This window comes from Oncorhynchus keta, chromosome 22 (genome assembly GCF_023373465.1).
Source record: "Oncorhynchus keta strain PuntledgeMale-10-30-2019 chromosome 22, Oket_V2, whole genome shotgun sequence".
NCBI classification, from domain to species: Eukaryota; Metazoa; Chordata; class Actinopteri; order Salmoniformes; family Salmonidae; genus Oncorhynchus; species Oncorhynchus keta.
Window position 1 is genome coordinate 43,507,608 of NC_068442.1, and position 15,022 is coordinate 43,522,629.

Sequence of the window (15,022 nt, forward strand, 5' to 3'; positions counted from 1 at the left end):
GTAGTAAAAAAACTAGTCTGAGATACCATTATTCATCAGTGCAATAGCTGTGCCACTTCAGAACATTCTTCTCCATATGCGATTTGTTCCTCTTCATTCCACCAACAGGTTCAGTTTGTGATGGTGTCCCTCCACGTCACCCAGTATTACTTCATGGACAGCTGTGACTACCAGGTCCCCCTGTTCATCCACCTCATCTGGATGTATGGTACCTTCTTCTTCGTGCTCTTCTCCAACTTCTGGTACCAGGCATATGTGAAGGGAAAGCGGTTGCCTAAGCAGGACTCCAAGCCTGGCCTCAACGGCAAGGCCAACGGGACCACCATGGTCGCCAATGGCAAGCACCACAAGAAAGGTAACAGTAATGGCACAAGCAACGGTTCCAGTCACCACGAAAATGGCAGTGCCCATGCGGGCAAGATGAAGAAGTCCTAGGGTCTTCAGAAAAGAACATCCGAGACGCGTGAATACGAGATCCCGCACAAACTACTGTGGATTCCAAAGAATGTTTTGGTTATGTTTATTTTCTGATCGTTTTTAGTTTTATTCAGCACAAAAAGCTGGGGAAATGACGAGGTCAATGACTTCTGCGGTTGGGGTCCCACATTTCGTTTATTTTTTATTTTTTAAACTGAACTTACTATGGAACACAATTTATGAAGAGACATGCTATGACCTGATGTTATCTCTTTACTGATGTTGCCACCTATGATAAAGATGAGCAATAATGACTATATAAAATAAATAATAAAAATACTGAGCTATATTGTATAAAAAAAATGGGAAATTATATTATTTTATACTAAAAGAGATTTTGTTTAACAAGTAATACTCTTTTTTTCTAAAAAAGGTAAGGTTCAAAATTGACACCTCCTAAAGATTATTGTAAATAAAGTAGTCAAAAGTTTAGTATTTGGTCCCATATTCCTAGCACACAATGACCACATCAAGCTTGTGACTCTACAAACTTGTTGGCTGGATTTGCAGTTTTTGATTGTGTGTCATATCATTTTGTGCCCAATAGAAAGGAATGGTAAATAATGTATTGTGTCATTTTTATTGTAAATAAGAATAGAATATGTTTCTAAACACTTGATTATGGTTAATGCTAACATGATTATCAATAATCCTGAATTAATTGTGAATAATGATGTGTGAAAGGTACAGGGGGTCAAAGATCATACCCCCAAGACATGCTAATCGCTCACCATTTCCAAAAACGGGAAATTCGATGTCTTGGCATTATCTTTGACCCTCTGTAACTTTCTCACTCATCATTGTTCACCCAACCCACATCTCTTTGTGTGGGGGAGGGGCCTGGTTCAGGGTTGGACTAGGGCAAACGCATAATACCGGTATATGAGTTTGACTTGGAGCTGGTGACATGTGTACTGTAAGTTACCTAATAATGCCAACGACACAACCTCTAATGGTAATGACTGTCTGGAAATGTCTACAGTATCTATGACGTGTCGAGGCTAATGCCATTCTTACTTCACAGGGCTGTAAGTCCAACAACCTCAATGAGTTGGTAAATGACCTGCTTGTCATGACAGAGCAACATTATGGTGCTTCTTTCAAAGCGTTTTTGTGAGACCTTGACACTGTAAATAAAGGTGGACATTGTCTCCTTACATCTGCTCGGATACTGATCCTGACGGAAAATGGAACTTTATACCTTGATTTCCACAAGCATTTCAAACAATGTTTGACAAATCCTTGTATGATGTCCTTTGTGTTCATGTTTATTCACCCTAGGTTGACTGTAATGCATTTTGGGGGTAATCGAGAGGAATTAAAATACTTCCGAATTTTAAAATGTTATTTACATGAATGAATTCAGTTTGCATCAAACAGCTAGCTACAGGTCTACTGATAAATAACATTTCAAGTCATTCTCATTTTCCCATTGGAACTGAATACAGCCCCCAGTTTAAAGGCATTCTCAAAATATGGGTATTTATTGAAAATATACAGAAATGTACCATTCTCAAGCCATATATTTACTGCTGCAGATGCCAAGGCTAGGTGAGCTTTGGTGAGTCAGACCACTTACCATCCAGCCACCCTTTCTTATAGGCTGGCTGAGACATATCCTGGAGGCGAGTTACTATGTCCCATGAAAGAGCTTACTCCTCCAACCAATGCTATTTTGAAGCTATTGAACTCACACCAGCACAAATTGAGAACCAGGGGAGAGGATGGTGTGGGGATGAGTGTGTGCACTTTGACCCCCTTTCCCCTAGGAAATGTTCTCCAGGATATAGAAAATGAGCTCCATGACTAAGGGTTCTTCGCTCCTCTTGCGCCCCCTGCTGTGGATGATGGGGATCAGCACTGTTTCCAGGGCTTTGAGGTACGGGGCTGGGAGGGGCAGGCCGTTACTGCCGGCCACAAACCCCACCTGGAACATGGAAAAGCGATGTTAACCACTACACATCTATGGGTTCAACTGCTAGCTTTGGTAATATTATGCAGGCCTATATCCGATCACTATTTAAATAAAGAATAACTTTATATTAAAAGGTGGTCAACCACTCACATATTAGTCATTCAAGAAGTATTACAATTATTGAAGTCAGGCGGGAATAAAGTTAAATACAATTTCAAAGAGTACATTTCCTCAAAGGTCTAAATTGGCCAATGACCTACGTGCAGTATCTTCATCCTAGCCAATGGCGCCCTCACCTGGTGGGAGTCCAGCGTGACGCGCAGCCCCAGCTTAGCCATACCATCCTCCTTCAGCAATTTGAGGTGTGGGCCCAGTGCCAGGCAGAATGCCCGGGCCAGTCTCTCTGTGAGCCTGCTGTGTTCTGTATGGTGGTCACCCTGGCTCTTAGGATGACCCCCCTTCTGTAAGGAGAACACCTGAAGGACACAAGATAACAATGGACTTACAGAATACAGTAATAAAGAGGCTTTGAGTAGGAGTCAAGACTAGTGGTTAGATGTGTCCTAGATATTGTTTGGTCGAAAGGCTGGGGTTAACCTCTGTCCAGCGGATGACCTTTCCATTGGCCTTGTACTCAGACTTCTGGAACATCTTGATACTGCTGATGGACTCCATGGACTTGCCATCAATGGGGCTAATAACCCTGAGGGGAAAAAAACACACACACACACACACACACACACACACACACACACACACACACACACACACACACACACACACACACACACAGGGTAATACAAAGTTGCAGGCAATGATAAAGAGTAGCCAACAATCGATAGAGAATGGTTAATGGGCAGGGGGCTCACAGGTCTGAGACAGACTTGGAGACTGGATGAAATGACAGTGGGTTAGGTTAAAGGTAGTATAATGATAGGCTACAGAACTAGCCATGGAACACTGATCAGGGCAGATGTAATGACCAAACCATTACCCCTTGTTTACAGTGCATTCTTTCTCTTGCCATTGGACCTGGACATGCTCTTGGCTGTCTGATTGGTCGATCCGCCCACAGGAGATGTTGTAGTCTTTCATCTCCCGTAGCGACCGGCGAAGCTCCACCATGGTCTCCACAGTGATCTGCACCATCAGCCCATCTGGAGAGAGGGATAGCAATACAGCAAAAACACACACAGACAGCAACAAGGACACGCACACTCACCTGCACATACATACAGCCACACACACCTTGAGTGCACATGGACACACACATACACACAAACATTGAGAGACTAAATAAGGAAATCCTATTTAGGATGAAAGTTAGTAGTAATGTTCTCTTAATAAGACTATTTCTGTATGTGAATAGTTGAAAATGATTAGTACGGTAATGTTCCAGATCTAAATTAAGATACAGACGGATGACAGTACCTTCAACGATGCTGGATTTGGCCAGATATCCTGATGCTGCTTTAAGGGCTCCACTGAACAAAAAGAAGCAGGAACCAGTGACTGAAACAAAACACAACACCACATATCACCACTTGACTTGTAAAGTTAACAAAAAAAAGAAACGTCCTTTCACTGTCAACTGTGTTTATTTTTTAGCAAACTTAGCATGTGTAAATATTTGTATGAACATAACGAGATTCAATAACTGAGACATAAACTGAACAAGTTCCACAGACATGTGACTAACAGAAATGGAATAATGTGTCCCTGAACAAAGGGGGGGGTCAAAATCAAAAGTAACAGTCGGTATCCGTTTTGTCACCGAAGCCCCATATACTACCCACCACTGCGACCTGTACGCTCTCGTTGGCTGGCCCTCGCTTCATACTCGTCGCCAAACCCACTGGCTCCATGTCATCTACAAGACCCTGCTAGGTAAAGTCCCCCCTTATCTCAGCTCGCTGGTCACCATAGCATCTCCCACCTGTAGCACACGCTCCAGCAGGTATATCTCTCTAGTCACCCCCAAAACCAATTCTTTCTTTGGCTGCCTCTCCTTCCAGTTCTCTGCTGCCAATGACTGGAGCGAACTACAAACATCTCTGAAACTGGAAACACTTATCTCCCTCACTAGCTTTGAGCACCAACTGTCAGAGCAGCTCACAGATTACTGCACCTGTACATTGCCCACCTATAATTTAGCCCAAACAACTACCTCTTTCCCTACTGTATTTATTTGATTTATTTATTTATTTTGCTCCTTTGCACCCCATTATTTTTATTTCTACTTTGCACATTCTTCCACTGCAAATCTACCATTCCAGTGTTTTACTTGCTATATTGTATTTACTTTGCCACCATGGCCTTTTTTTGCCTTTACCTCCCTTATCTCAGCTCATTTGCTCACATCGTATATAGACTTGTTTATACTGTATTATTGACTGTATGTTTGTTTTACTCCATGTGTAACTCTGTGTCGTTGTATCTGTCGAACTGCTTTGCTTTATCTTGGCCAGGTCGCAATTGTAAATGAGAACTTGTTCTCAACTTGCCTACCTGGTTAAATAAAGGTGAAATAAATAAAAACAATCTGGTGTGGTCACCAGCTGCATTAAGTACTGCAGTGCATCTCCTCCTCATGGACTGCACCAGATTTTCCAGTTCTTGCTGTGAGATGTTACCCCACTCTTCCAGCAAGGCACCTGCAAGATCCCGGACTTATTTTGGGGAATGGCCCTAGCCCTCACCCTCCGATCCAACAGGTCCCAGGCGTGATCAATGGGATTGAGATCTGGGCTCTTCGCTGGCCATGGCAGAACACTGACATTCCTGTCTTGCAGGAAATCCCACACAGAACGAGCAGTATGGCTGGTGGCATTGTCATGCTGGAGGGTCATGTCAGGATGAGCCTGCAGGAAGGGTACCACATGAGGGAGGAGGATGTTCTCCCTGTAACGCACAGCGTTGAGATTGCCTGCAATAACAACAAGCTCCGTCCAATGATGCTGTGACACACCGCCCCAGACCAGGACGGACCCTCCACCTCCAAATCGATCCCGCTCCAGAGTACAGGCCTCGGTGTAACACTCATTCCTTCGACGATAAACGTGAATCCGGCCCTCACCCCTGGTGTGACAAAACCACGACTCGTTAGTCATGAGCACTTTTTGCCAGTCCTGTCTGATCCAGCAACAGTGGGCTTGTGCCAATAGGCGATTGTTGTTGCCAGTGATGTCTGGTGAGGACCTGGCTTACAACAGGCCTACAAGCCCTCAGTCCAGCCTCTCTCAGCCTATTGCGGACAGTCTGAGCACTGATGGAGGGTTTGTGCGTTCCTGGTGCAACTCGGGCAGTTGTTTTTGCCATCATGTTCGGATGTACTAATCCTGTGCAGGTGTTGTTACACGTGGTCTGCCACTGGGAGGACGATCAGCTGTCCGTTCTGTCTCCCTGTAGCACTGTCTTAGGCGTCTCACAGTACGGACATTGCAATTTATTTCCCTTGCCACAGTCCTCATGCCTCCTTGCAGCATGCCTAAGGCACGTTCATGCAGATAATCAGGGACCCAGGGCATCTTTCTTTTGGTATTTTTAGAGTTAGTAGGCAGGCCTCTTTAGTGTCCTAAGTTTTCATAACTGTGACCTTAATTGCCTACCGTCTTGTAAGCTGTTAGTGTCTTAACGACCATTCCACAGGTGCATATTTCATTAATTGTTTATGTTTCATTTAACAAGCATGGGAAACAGTGTTTAAACCCTTTACAATGAAGATATGTGAAGTTATTTAGATTTTTTTGCTGAGTTTAGTATATAAACACCTTCAATATTACAAACCAAAAATAATGACAGAACTAAGCTTTCTCCACCTGTATCTTTCACCCTCTCACATGACACCACATTGCCCTCCAGTGGTAGCTAAGGCACAGTTCTTGCAGTGAGCGCGTTTAAAAACATTGCAAATCATACATACGATTTTCCCTCGGCTGTCAAAGGCCAGATACATGGTGGGTGTTATGTGGCAGTCAGTATTACATCTCGGTACCATAATCTCTCTCTCCTTGATTGTAGGTGATGTGCTGCTGTGTAGCATTCCTTCTCTACTGGTGGTTCTCTTTGATTACAGGACAGGCAGTGGACTCTGTCTCAGTCTCCCTAATAATCTCTGCAACCCAGAAGTAAAATCTTGCATAATTTGTTCAGATTTGTATTTGTATTTATTAAGGATCCCCATTAGCTGCTGCTAATGTCCAGCAACATTAAGATAGTTATATACAATTTTAAATATTACATGCCCATGAGAGATTACGGTCTCCCCTAGCCCACATCGCCCTCTGTTGATTCTATGGGAGTTCCCACCTTTGCGAGGCTGATTGTGGATGCTGATGGCCTGGGTCTGGTACTCGCCATCGTCCCCCTGAACACAGATGAGGTGGGAGTCTGCCGCCACGTTGAAGCATGCCCCCATGGCCAGCACATGCTCATTGGACTTATTCAAAGCCTTCATCAGCTGAGAAAGAGAGATAGATTTTCTATTATCTATTTCACTTGCTTTGGTAATGTATACATATGTTTCCCGTGCCAATAAAGCCCCTTGAATTTAATTGAGAGGTGAAAGATAGGGGTAGAGAGAGAGGGAGAGGTGGAAGGGTAGAAAGAGAGGCATGATTGATATCAACCCTTGATCTATTGCTGAAAGAGTTGTTTATAACGGAGTTCTTTATAATTTATATGCATTTATAACACCGTATTCATTTATTTATTATTATTTTTTTTTACCTTTAATTTACTAGGCAAGTCAGTTTTAAGAACAAATTCTTATTTACAATGATGGCCTAGGAACAGTGGGTTAACTGCCTGTTCAGGGGCAGAACGACAGATTTGTACCTTGTCAGCTCGGGGATTTGAACTTGCAACCTTCCGGTTACTAGTCCAACGCTCTAACCACTAGGCTACCCTGCGTGCAGCTTTTGTTATTATAAAGCGTAACCAAGTGCTGCTTCATGGTTTGCCTGTACCTCATCATAGCCGTTGGTAGGGATTTTAATGCAGGTCCTCTGAGCTTCCAGATCTACAGTGAGTCCAGGCACCACTGGCAGAGTGTACCGGTAATTCCTGAAGTCCTCGTAAGCAATGAGGGAAAAATGTGTAATTCATTAGGACCCAAATGGAAGAAAACAGACCTAAACAGAGAGGGATTTTCTGAACTCGTCCAGTATAAAACGCTCCATTCATTTTCCGTTGTAAAACACTTTGGTACGGTGTGCCCTAATGAACACAACCTTGGTATTGATTGTTGTTAGTGTAATGAGAGGCAAGCTACTTACTACTAGTAGTCTCATGATGGTGTGGCCGGTTTCCCCAAACAGAGCCTTCCTGAAGCGCACGCTGTACAAGGGACAGGGGTAAACTGAAAAGGGAGAGGAACGCCTTAATGGGATGACACTGGACGTGGCCGTCAAAAGCTGCACACTGTGTCTCTGATGCATACAGGTGCACACACACTTTCTCTCTCACTTACACGCATATTCTCTCTCACACACACACACACACACACACAGGTTGTATTAACAATGGTGTTTGTTATTCACTGGTCTCTCTCTCTCTCTCTCTCTCTCTCTCTCTCTCTCTCTCTCTCTCTCTCTCTCTCTCTCTCTCTCGCTCTCTCTCTCTCTCTCTCTCGCTCTCTCGCTCTCTCTCTCTCTCTCTCGAGCGCTGACTCACATCTGTACTCAGCCCCCAATCTGAGCATGAGGCGCAGGGGGAAAGCCTTGGCCCAGGGCACCTCAGCCCGGTGGATCAGCAGGCCAAAGAGAAAGGGCTGGTTGGGCATAGGGAGACCCTGCAGGGACTGGAGGGTGGAGCACACCCAGAGGAAGCCTGCATGCTCCTCACAGCCCAGGAAACTACTGGAGAACTGGGAGAGACCCAGGTGGCTCAGTACCTTGCCTGCAGAAAGAGAGAGGGGGAGAAAGAGAGAGGCGGAGAGGGGGAGCGAATGAGAGAGAGAGAGAGAGAAAGAGAGATGGAGGGAAAAAATAGAGATGGAGGGAAAAAATAGAGATGGAGGGAGGGAAATAGATAACCAATGACTGTACAAAACATTAGGAACACCTTCCTAATATTGAGTTGCCCTCAGAACAGCCTCAATTTGTCTGGGTATGGACTTTTCAAGGTGTCGAAAGAGTTCCAGAGGAATGCTGGCCCATGTTGACTCCAATGATTCTCACAGTTGTGTCAAGTTGGCTGGAAGTCCATTTGGTGGAGAACCTTTCTTGATGCACACATGGAATTGTCTCAAGGCTTAAAAACCCTACATCCCAACCCGAGCACTCAGTTCCGCCACCTCTGGTCTCTTGGTCCCTCACACCCCTATGGCACGAAAGCTCCCGCTCAGCCCAATCAAAGCTGATCTCTGTCCTGGCACCCCAATGGTGGAACCAGCTTCTCCCTAAAGTCAGGACAGCGGAGTCCCTGCCCATCTTTCGAAACCCTACCTCTTTGAAGAGTATCTTAAATAACCTTCATGGTGCACCCATCCTACTAACACTGACTTTGTTGGTAACTACTATGTTGAGGGAAAATGTACTTGATACTATTGTGATGTGTTGTTGTCTCACCTAGCTATCTTAAGACGAATGCACTAATTGTAAATTGCTCTGGATAAGAACATCTGCCAAATGACTAAAATGTAAAATGGAAGGAAAATGGGACTCTTTCAAGACCTGCTTCAGAGCTCAATCCAGTGCTGATCAATGGTAGCTAACTTGCCAGACCACGTCAATGCCAGTCTCACCTGTGAGGGCGTCCCTGTAGAGCTGTATAAAGTGGCTGAAGATGTCTTTGGGGAACCTCTTCTCTTCGGGCAGACATTGCAGCAGCACCACCACTTCCACCTGGCCCACCGCGTGCATGCCCTTCGACGTCACACACCAGCACTTCCTGTTTACATCTGAGGAAAGACAATGAGAGGTAGCACTTCAATGTGAGGTTACATGTGACTTGAATGATTCCATAGTGAGCTAAGATGAAAACAGGGTGTCACACAGTGTCAATAACTGAAAAAAGGTTGAATGTTGAGAAAAAATGTCACATACAGTTGACTAGCTTGACCATGGCCAGTAGGTTGGCGTTGAGGACAAAGACCAGGGAGTTGGGCCTGCCGCTCTCCAGGTCCTGGATGAGAACCCTCTCAGAGGGCCTTTCCTCCACCGTGTAGTCTGGTGAGACAGATGAAATGGTGACCTAGACATCCTTAGAAACTATTCAAAAGAAGTGTCCATTTGACAATCCCAGTACAGTGAACTAGCCAGCCATTAGCATCTCCAGTAGCTAACTACCTAACGCTATGACAATCCCAGTACAGTGGGCTAGCCTTCTGCATATCCTGTAGCTGACTACCTAACCCTATGACCCTCAAACTCAACCTCGAAGCCAGGTCCAGTTCCACTGCGTTTTTTTTGTTGTTTTTCCCCTCTAATTGGGGACTGATTTAGACATGGGACACCAGGTGTCTGCAATTAAATATCAGGTATAACATAAAACCAGCAGGCACCGGTCCTAATACGATAAGGGTTGTGAGTTAGCGGTTAGCTAAAGTGAGCTAGCGGTAAGCATCTCCAGTGTTGGTAGCCTGGTTGTACCTCCTTTGACTCCAGTAGAGGTGAGGATGGGAGGGAGGCCATCCAGTGGGATGAGGTTGGCAGAGCTACTGATGTGGCTACTGACCAGGGTTGCTGTACCCCAGCCACAGGGCCCACACACCTCCTGCAGAGGCTATACGGAGAGGGGAGAAGAATACTTTATTCATCCATACAAGACAGACATTGGTCTTCTGTTGTACCACACACACACACACAGTGGCTGGAGCAGTGGGCAGCTACTAGTACCACACCAGTGAGCAGTTTAGGGGTTAAGTGCCTCGCTCAAGGCCACAACTGCAGGCGATGGCATCTAGGTCACTCTCAATCAGATGTCCCCCTGTCAGACATGGGATTAGAACCAGCAACGACCCACTTCTCTAGCCTTGAGGCTCTCGGCTACCTGCTGCCCCAAGGAAGAGGAGAGAGGGAGGAGGAAGGAAAGAGAGAGAGAGCTTATAGATTACTTTGGGTTATGGATATCAAAGGTATCAACAGAAAGACTGAGAGTACACTACATATGAGCACATCCTTAGCTATTTTATGTTCATTTGAAATAAATTGCATTAAATGAGTCTTGTCTGACAATGGTTTGTTACATACATTGAGCAGGGGCAGCCCCTGTGCTATTGGTGTCCTCCTGCTGGTCTGTGGTGACCCAGTGGCGCTTCTGATTGTAGCAGCTATACTTCTCCTCAATAATAGCGGTGAGAAGGTGGGGCCTCTGATTGGTGTACAAGGAGCAGAGTCTGATTTCTCATTGGATAGGATTTCATCAGCAAACAACACCCTCCTTCTCCCCCTGGGAGGGGTTCCTAAAGAAAATAACAAGAGAGAGAGAGTGTCAATAATATTGACAGGAACATGTTTCTGCATTTTGCACAAATGAACTGTGTAAAACACTGTTGTTGCCTGTAGTGTCACGGTAATAGTGTTGTCAGGTGATACTCACCTTTCACTAGAGTTGAGTGACAGGAGACACAGACACGCCCCTCCTTCCCATCCAGGTGTGTTAGTCGGAACTTCAGACCGGAGCACACTGAACAGAATACCTGTAGGACACACACACACACACACACACACACACACACACACACACACACACACACACACACACACACACACACACACACACACACACACACACACACACACACACACACACACACACACACACACACACACACACAGGGTCAGCCTCCTTTCTCAGGGACATGAGACCATAGACAATCATGCAATCCCTTCTTAATTTAAATACAACCAAGTGGTGTAAGACCCTCACCTTGCCACAGGCGCGGCAGTGGTGCCTTCTCTTTGTGAAGGTGAACCTGACTTCACACATCATACAGACCAGCGTATGGGCGTCAGGGACCCACACGGGGGCCACCTCCCCCAGGATAGTGCCTCGCTCCCTGGACAGAATGCCCGTGGGGCCGGCCTGTAGCTCATTGTCTGGATCCACTGATGGAGACATAGGGGAAGGCGTGCAGTCCCCCACAGCTCCCTCTTCACTGTCTACCTGTGCTCTGTTGGCATTAGTCTCATCATTAGTCAGCCCGTTGGCTTTGGTCTGGTTCTGAAGCCCCAGTCTGGGCCCCTGGGTCTGGCTGCCTTCATAGAGCTCCTCCACAGGCCGATCAGACGTGGCGTCCAGGTCAGGACCTATGCCATCTGAGCCACTGGGTGAGTTGTGCAGCTTACGTTCACTCTCTTCCAGCTCCTTCTCCTCAACCACAGAGTCCTCCTTGAAGGAGGGCAACTGAGGTCTCTTCTTCTCCTCCTTCATCTCCACCTCTGGCACTTTGGAGGGTATGAGCATCAAAGGGGTGGAGGCCTTCCCGAAATGCCTCCCTCCCCATGTGGAGAGAGTTGTCACAGCGCAGTTCCCCTCCTCCAGCTGTCTCATCAGCCTCTGAGCGGGGGTCTCTAGTTGGGAAATGGGACCCTCTTTTGTCACCCCTGGGATTTTGGATTTTGCAGGGGACTCTGATCCGATGTGTCCACAGACCAGCTGTCCTGGCTTTGTGACATCCCCATCTTCGAGCATCAGCAGACAGGGTCTGTGGAGCCAGTGGTGCTTAGCATCCATCAGAGACGGAGCATCTGATTCATCTGTTCATACAAAGACGTGGATGCAGATCAAAACCATTGGAAGAGAAATGTCAAATGAACCTGACAAAGACATTCTGCTTCTCGCCGAGAGAAAAAACAGGCTATAAGGAACATAAAACATTCAGTCCACAAGCGCATACACACACTCACAAAAGCGTTCGTTGTATGCACGCGCACACACACACACATAACCATGGCCCCAGATTTGACGGGCTGTGTTCCTAGGTGGTAATTGGCCATTTATCTTGTCGCATCTAATAGGTTGAACCAGATCTATATATATATGGCTCTAGGTTAAATTATCCACTGATTCCAACATAAGTGCACTGTCGTCCTTGAGAGAGCTTTTCTTGCATCCCAAATGGGACCCTATTCCCTAAGAAGTGCACTACTTTTGAATAAATGTTACTTTTATTTAACTCTTCAGTTAAATAAAGGTTAAATTAAAAATTCAGCCCACGGCTGACTGAAAACATCTTTATCGGTCTGCTAATACAGGACCGGTAAAGGCCCAGTGCACTACTTTTGTGAAAAAATGTAAACAATGTATTTGAGTGTTTACCAGCATTTGTAACTTCAGTCTGATAATTATCTGTATCTGTATAAAACAGTTAATCTGATAATACTTGTGGAATATAAAAATACTTGCTTGATATGTTTTCCAGTTTCTTGAAATACTTTGCAAATGCAACTCTATGTGAAAACTGAAATGATCTATTAATTCCTTTTCGTAGATGCTCTTACAGTAGTGTGTGCAGACATTTCCATACTGGTCCCCTTTGGGAATCAAACCCACAACCCAAGCATTGCAAGCGCCATGCACTACCAACTGAGCCACATCCTCACATCACATCATCACAAACCACTTGATGGCTCAATGTACTCAATTAATGCACTATGCATTATTTTCCTTAATTGTGATGAAAAGCCTGCAGTTACAACCCTAGATGACCAGCCTATGTACAATACAGTAATATACACTTACATTAAGTGGTTTGTAAGGATGGAAAATTAGTACTGCACAAAAAGTGGTTGTTTTCCACATAATTTGATTAAGAAAAATATTTAATTTGATGTGGACATTTTGTGTCTTGCCCATAACTTTGAACCTTTTGATGTAAATGTTTGAGGACAGGGTTTTGTTATTTCTAGATTCCGTTAGAATGACAATTGCAGAGAAGGGACAAGGCAATAACTCTTACAATTCTAACTATTGAATCCTACAAGATACTGTTCTCAATTATAAACTGGGTGATTCGAGCCCTGAATGCTGATTGGCTGACAGCCATTATATATGAGACTGTATACCACGGGTATGACAAAACATGTATTTTTACTGCTCTAATTATGTTTGAAACCAGTTTATAATAGAAATAAGGCACTTCAGGGGTTTGTGGTATATTGCCAATATATCATGGCTAAGGGCTGTGTCCAGGCACTCTGCAACAGTCCTTAGCCAAGGTATATAGGCCATATACCACACCTACTCTGACCTTATTGCTTAATTATACAACTACTGCACACACAAAAAAAATGCCAGCACTATAGACGTCTATATCAGTCCGCTAATACTAGCAAAGGCCCAGTGCACTACTTTTGTGAAGACAAAAATATATATATATTTTTCAGGGGGTGCTGCAGCACCCTCAGCACTCCTACTTCCCCAACAGTGGCAAAATTGGATGTTAGATTATGTAGCCTGCATTATTATTAAACGTTATGAATCAAGGTGTATACAAATAGTTATAGGCTTAATGACAAGATAATGAATGGATAACGACAAGAACACAAATTAAGACAATATTAATGTAATTCTATATTGTTTAAAAATTCTACTTCACTATCGACTGAAATGCGCCAAAATGTTATGATTCAGATTTTGGGATATGCTGTGATTGTTCTCTCCTCGGTTGGTTATTGCCTCTATTGCACAATTTCACATAGCCTTTATTGGCGTTGGTGAATTATTTTCGGGGTAAAACTGCATTGCAGCTTCAACCCCGTTATCGCACCCCAACCCTTCCATTCATGCTGACGATTACTAAACAACAATAGGGCCCAACCTATTCAGCTGACTGAGCGTTTGCGGTACGGTGACTCAGTATCCAGCACACGTGCAACTGTTTTAAATCCCCTCAACCAGCGAACACGGCAATGCGACATTTGCTGCTCATCTCGCTTCATTAAATGTTGCAGAGTAATTAAGCACAATATTATCTTTATCACGCTATTCCCAAAAATAGTCGTTTTTTCCCAGTAATTCATATAGGCTGAACAATATTCTCACTTGTGCCTCGATCTGTCGTTCTATGAATGTGTCGCGAGCAGCAAGACGCATGATTGCAGATCAGCTATAATTTCCCCTGATTGAAATACAGCTTGCATCTCTATACAATATAATTAAAAACCTTACCTTCTGTCAATGCACCCAAGAGGCTTTCATTCTCATCGTCCTGGGCACTGAAGAACTTCAACATTTTGTAACAGTAGCGAAGAAAATAAAACAGTCTTGCTCACTATCAGAGGATTTCCCTCTATTCCCCCCTCTCCTTCTGCCCCCCTGCTACACTGCAGGTCTTCTTGAATGAACTCAAGGATGTCCTCATATGTCCTTTTCTAAACCAGTGTACACTGTACAGTAGACCACACAAGCCAGTTTAATTGTATCTAAATCTTGCTCACTTCTAGCCAAGTGTCTACTGCACATAGGAATGAATGACTCCTGATAAAACATTTAAAAAGTATTTATCCCAGTGGTTAAAGTCTTAAAATCATAATACAAGTCATGTGTACATGAAACCTCAGAAAGAAAACATGTCTAAAAATACAACCACGAAAGGCCATTATCTTTGACCAGTGATATTATCATCCAAGTCAGTCTGATATCTGCTGCACAGCCTGATGCTGGAGTTGAATGAATTACTTTTGA

The 15,022-nt window shown here is 44.5% G+C and overlaps 2 protein-coding genes across 5 annotated transcripts in view; one reads left to right on the plus strand and one right to left on the minus strand.

The window, feature by feature from the left end:
- Nucleotides 1-1,819, plus strand: part of elovl1b (ELOVL fatty acid elongase 1b) — a 28,735-nt gene extending 26,916 nt beyond the window's left edge. For both annotated transcript variants that reach the window (XM_035799131.2, XM_035799130.2), the window contains exon 8: nucleotides 109-1,819. In XM_035799131.2, coding sequence (XP_035655024.1) covers nucleotides 109-435 — 327 coding nt within the window. In that variant the 3' untranslated portion in view covers nucleotides 436-1,819. The remainder of the gene's footprint in view (nucleotides 1-108) is intronic.
- LOC118401537 (zinc finger FYVE domain-containing protein 9) lies at nucleotides 1,371-14,750 on the minus strand. Of its 3 annotated transcripts, XM_035799129.2 has the most exons (16): nucleotides 14,507-14,750; nucleotides 11,264-12,093; nucleotides 10,934-11,033; nucleotides 10,585-10,796; nucleotides 9,985-10,117; nucleotides 9,439-9,561; nucleotides 9,138-9,293; nucleotides 8,066-8,290; nucleotides 7,669-7,751; nucleotides 7,360-7,464; nucleotides 6,701-6,851; nucleotides 3,824-3,904; nucleotides 3,387-3,549; nucleotides 2,990-3,095; nucleotides 2,689-2,868; nucleotides 1,371-2,404 (listed from the first exon to the last, which is right to left on the minus strand). In XM_035799129.2, the coding sequence occupies exons 1-16, from the start codon at nucleotides 14,568-14,570 to the stop codon at nucleotides 2,243-2,245; spliced, it is 2,874 nt and encodes a 957-aa protein (XP_035655022.1). In that variant the 5' UTR covers nucleotides 14,571-14,750; the 3' UTR covers nucleotides 1,371-2,242. The 3 variants fall into 3 exon arrangements, 2 of the variants coding, with proteins under 2 accessions (XP_035655022.1, XP_052331251.1); XR_008075644.1 differs by lacking the exon at nucleotides 1,371-2,404 and having other exon boundaries at nucleotides 2,826-2,868; nucleotides 3,387-3,640; XM_052475291.1 differs by lacking the exons at nucleotides 1,371-2,404; nucleotides 2,689-2,868; nucleotides 2,990-3,095 and having other exon boundaries at nucleotides 3,116-3,640.
- Nucleotides 14,751-15,022: the final 272 nt, after the last annotated feature.

Bases quoted from the DNA above. Each gene is read 5' to 3' on its own strand.
- LOC118401537 (XM_035799129.2), bottom strand. From the start codon at position 14,570: ATGTTGAAGTTCTTCAGTGCCCAGGACGATGAGAATGAAAGCCTCTTG. The intron at 3,096-3,386 runs GTAATGGTTTGG...TTTTCCCCTCAG, and splicing joins GAATGCACTGTAAACAAGGG to GGTTATTAGCCCCATTGATG. The intron at 2,405-2,688 runs GTGAGGGCGCCA...TCCATGTTCCAG, and splicing joins TCACGCTGGACTCCCACCAG to GTGGGGTTTGTGGCCGGCAG.